The sequence below is a fragment of the Hippocampus comes genome, unplaced genomic scaffold (genome assembly GCF_001891065.2).
Source record: "Hippocampus comes isolate QL1 unplaced genomic scaffold, H_comes_QL1_v1.1 scaffold122, whole genome shotgun sequence".
NCBI classification, from domain to species: domain Eukaryota; kingdom Metazoa; phylum Chordata; class Actinopteri; order Syngnathiformes; family Syngnathidae; genus Hippocampus; species Hippocampus comes.
Window position 1 is genome coordinate 1,875,481 of NW_017842059.1, and position 4,981 is coordinate 1,880,461.

Below are 4,981 nucleotides of genomic sequence, written 5' to 3' on the forward strand. Positions count from 1 at the left end.
ATCTTTCCAAAGCGTCGTTTTGTTTCATAATTCTAATTTACTACAGTGTACGCTGAACCGTGAACCACACGCCTCCAAAAACTCAGATGCCAGTTCGGCCTGATGGTTTACGTAGTTGCCCGTCGCACACCCGCTAAAACATACTTTTAAACACTTTTATTTGTTGTTCTAAGAGGGGTGTTTGGCATACATTTGTCATTCAAACGCGTCCTTATCTCCTGCTTGTTTATAAAACATAAATGTGAGGAAGCAGAGAATGTACACTGCTACCTGCTCCCCTTGTGCATATGGATGCAGAAGTGCTGCTGCTGGTTCTAGTTCGTTATGTAATAGAATAGTATGATGAACTGCGCGCAACAAATTGAAGCGATACTCTTTTGGGAAATGATCCCCAGAACACTGCGAAAGAACCATAGCGATTCTGCCGACATGCACATTATCATCTAGGTACACAGAATAGTCAATATAGCAATAATAAAAGACGCTAGACTGGTCGCCATTCAGTAATAATAATAATAATAATAATAATAATAATAATAATAATAATAATAATAATAATAATGTATTTGAAAATCAAACTTTTGCAAGGAAAAATCGAATGTCTATATTTCATTGTTGTTGATATGCTGTTAGATGAAAATGTTTTTTTTAAAAAGGTCAATTTTTCAAACTGTTACAAAGTTCCCATTCGTTTCCTTATTTCCTGACACTACTAATATAAGCTGTGATATATTTTGAAAAATGATGCTATGTCGTGTCAAATTAAGATGGTACAACCCACCCAAAGTAAAAAAAAAAAAAAAAAAAGAGGGAACACTGTTATTCCTTCACATGGACCGTAGATTTAATAAAGATTCCCCTTGGAGCAGACACACAGGAGTCTGTGTGCGCATTGATGTTGCACTTGGATGAAAAGTGTGTTGGACAGTCGCAGGCTGAAAATGAATGTGAGTGTGTGTCTGCACCTCAGAATGAAAACACGGCTGAGTTTCACTTTGAACATGGGCGCCAAATTCATGTGATCTCAGAGGGGTGAGCACATAACTTCATTAATATTGAACTACATAAAATAGACTACACCTATCCACTTTCTTCCAAACAACAACCAAGTGGACTCTAAATTTGCATCTGGGACTGAATAGAGCCTTAAGTATCGATTGTAAAGTCCCCGAAAGTTCAACTCAAACAGCAAACGTGCCAAACACAATAATTCTTATTATGGAAATCTGATCACAACGTCAAAGTGTTTGAAGTTGTAGCACAATATATCGCTTTATTCGGCTGCTGTCACAACACAGCCGGGTTCCCGTAGGGGATTTAACTCTGTCTCACAAAAATACAGCCAGAGGATATGCCTTCTCTGTGGGAATGTCGCGCACGGATTCTCCAAATAGTTGCATGCGCGCAGAGAGCAGGACTGACATCTAACTTTATTGTATTACTATTATTATTATTATTATTGGTTTTTGGCTTTGTCGTAATTGCCGTCCCTTGGGATTGGTGTGCTTTTGGCGTTGTCATGCATAAATTCGTCAATGTGATTCTTATTATATTTCGAAAAATTAGAAAAGATTGAAAATATATGCATGCTTCAAGTCTTATTTTAAATTGCCTGTAATTAAAAACTTGCACAGTAATATATTGATTTTGCCTTAAAGCTAATTTTATCCGCAGAGAAAAAAAATGAAGCTGATGTTTTATGGGTTCAAATTAAACATTTTCCCCAGTAGTATTACTAAGTATCAAGCTGAAAATGCAAACAAACCATGAGCATTTTTAAAGATTTAAAACAAACAAACAAAATATTTATATTGTTAATGTGCCAGTGTTATTATTTTATTATAGAAAAACCTGAAGTTCAAGACAATAAAGCTTATCTGCAAATTATAATCAATAATCATTTAGAGTCATTTTGCACTGGAATTTGTAAAGATCAAGTTGAGCTTTTTTTTAAATTCTGGTGCAGTTGTAAAGGTTTTATCACCTAATGTGGTCACCATTGTCTAAAGTTTAAAAGAGATTGCTTCAAGAACACTGACCATATTTTATCAAACACATGTTTATTAAAAAAAATCACAAATCTAGAAAATATGGAAAAGTGCTAATTAAAATTAAACATGGCCCCAAGATGAATGAAACAATATACAGTATCAAGTTTATTAAAAAAAAAGATAATGCAAAACCTGCTTCTGGCCTATTTCACGTAATTGGATATTAATATTGAGGGATGGGGGGACAACAGAAAACATGGAACACCCTGAATTGTCTAAGCGACAATGAATCATTTTTTGAACTAAAGACTTACAACCATGAAAGGCCGGTTCGGTCAAAGTTTTTAGAAGGCTGAAGTTGAGATTCAATTCTAGATTTTAGCTTGGATGTTGGTCAAGCCGTGCGTAAAGTTGAGAAGTACGCATTGTCACAGTTCCACAATCATTTCTCGGTCGAAATATAAATGAGTTGACACAACAAAATCATACACAGGCAGTCCAATTACAAATGTTGCGCTACCTGATGCGCCCTGGCGACCCTGTATACACCCGGACTCCGGTTTCTCAACATCGGCACCTCCACTGGCTGCAACCAAACTCGGTGTCCAAAAAAAAAAAAAAAACTTGCAACCAAACTCGGTGTCCAAAAAAAAAACCCCATCACGATCAAAATCACAGGAAACGACACCAGGTATCTCTCCGAAGAGTCAGTTCGCATTTGTACACGGGTTACGTTTAGATATCAATCCTCGTATGCAAGGCCGAGTGTTTGCTCTCGTGTTCCCAGTACGAGCAGTGCATCATAGACAGCTCCGCCGGCTGGCGGGAGCAAGCGAACTGAAGCCCGGCTCCGTTACCGGACGAGACCGGGGGCGGCGTGGCGGTGGCTGGGCTCAGCTGCTGAGAGTGGTGCGGGTGGGCCGGGTGGTGATGGTGGCTCATGCCGTTGTAAGAGTTCACCATACCCGGGAGCGCCATGCTCTGCACCCGCGAGTAGGGGTTGTAGGAGGCAGGGGCGGACAGAGCCTTGACCGGGCTCACGTTGCCGCTGGCCATCTGACAGGAAGTGTACGGCATCGGGGTGGGCGGTTGGCCCAGCGACCACGAGTTATTCATGAAGCTGGACTGCAGGTACTTGGGTGGGGACAGGTAGCCGTATCCGTCCCCTCCGAACAAGGACTTCCCCGGCTGGAAGTGCGTGGGTGGCGGCCTGAAGGGTCGCTTCATTCGGCGGCGCCTCCGGTAGTTGCCCTTCTCGAACATGTCCTCGCAAGCCGGGTCAAGAGTCCAGTAGTTGCCCTTCCTTTCCCCGCCACCTTCCCGCGGAACTTTGATGAAGCATTCGTTGAGACTCAGGTTGTGCCGGATGCTGTTCTGCCAGCCTTTTTTGTTTTTCTCATAGAATGGAAATTTGCTGATGATGTACTGGTAAATACCAGAAAGGGTGAGACGCTTCTCGGAGCTCTCCCGGATGGCCATGGCGATGAGGGCCACATAGGAGTACGGAGGCTTCTGAGACGGATCCGGCTTCTCCGCGACTTTTTCCTGGACCGGCTCTTCTTTGGGTCGCTCTTTCTCCTTCGCGGTGTTGCTATCGTGGATCATCAATGCCACTGCGTCATCGTCCGGGCTTTGGTAAGTGGCCATCATTTCCCAGCGAAACCAAACCGGTCCAGTCCAAAAGCGCAAAAGCAAACGTGCTTGTCTCCCGATGCTTCCGCGGTGATGCGTGCACACAGCGGCGGTGGATGCACGGGCAAGTCTTTCTTTTGCGGCTCTGTAGGTGGCCACACATGAGGCTCTTTTTCCCCCCACCAAATTGGTTTATGACCAAGGCGCAACTCAAGTTGTGATATGTGACTCGGTAAGCCCAACCCTTTCCTCGTTTTCCCCCCACGTCCACACTCAGGCTGCGTTCTCGCACTGAACGACGTAGTGCCTCGTGATTTGTGCACTTGAGAGTTCCGCCTCTACTTTCACAGTCAATTCAATAATATGTTTCTGCAACACCTACTTCATTAAAGTAAGTCCCTTTAGTACGCAACTAGCATTTGTACATTTTTGCAAGCTTCTAAAAAGTCAACATGACCATGACATTTACGGCATATTGTTTATTATATGATGATGATGATGATGATGATGATGATGATGATGATGATGATGATTAACTACTGCATGTAAATCGCTGCGATTTATTTTGTGTCTCAAAGCTATACAAACACTTTTTGGTAAAGGGCTAATTATGCAATATTGCAACGCAATCACTTTTGCAGTTAATTGTATATTATCACTGTTGCAGAACAGCGCAAACCGGTTTAGCAGCTTTCAGTTTCAAATAAGCACACCGGACTTTGCAGCACATCTGAGAGCTCTTATTCTTTTTTTTAATATCAATATGAATTTGTAACTAACTGAAAAAAAATCCATATAGCTCAAACTGCTGCTCCTGCAAGAAACACTATTACATGAGTACTACCTCTGACAGTTCCAATCAAAACTTTATCACATTTGCAAACGCAGAGCATATTAAATGTAGCACTGTATAAGTGCACGTCATAACGTCGTGTGCAGAAAGAGAAAACGTATACAAGGCTCAGGGGTAATGGACTAAACAACAACAAGAACAACAACAACAACCACCACAACAACAAACACAAGCATTAATGACAAAAAGAGTAATAATATAAAAGCCTATATGCATATGACGAACACGAGCAGCTATTTATAACGTGCTTAGTGTAATTATGTTAGTGCTATTGTATAACAGATACAGACAAGCGTGTTACATATACTTATTGTAAAAGGTGCAGAGCAGAAACTGCTGTTGCACATGAAGGGCCAGCAAAACTTTTGGATTGCTTCAAAGTAATTATTAGACTGAAAATGGAGGAACTTTATTACTGTCATCTTCCTAAAATAATAGCCCGAATATTTTTCTCATCGGAAAACACAATCTGTAGCATATACCGAATAAATTTTATTTATTCGAA

General features: G+C 41.4%; 1 protein-coding gene across 1 annotated transcript; it reads right to left on the minus strand.

Moving 5' to 3' along the window:
* Nucleotides 1–2,284: 2,284 nt before the first annotated feature.
* On the minus strand, nt 2,285–3,911 carry foxl2a (forkhead box L2a). Its single transcript, XM_019861544.1, has one exon. The coding sequence runs from the start codon at nt 3,639–3,641 to the stop codon at nt 2,727–2,729; it is 915 nt and encodes a 304-aa protein (XP_019717103.1). The 5' UTR covers nt 3,642–3,911; the 3' UTR covers nt 2,285–2,726.
* Nucleotides 3,912–4,981: the final 1,070 nt, after the last annotated feature.

What these genes read in the sequence shown, in the direction of transcription:
- foxl2a (XM_019861544.1), bottom strand. Translation starts at nt 3,641, where the DNA reads ATGATGGCCACTTACCAAAGCCCGGACGATGACGCAGTGGCATTGATG.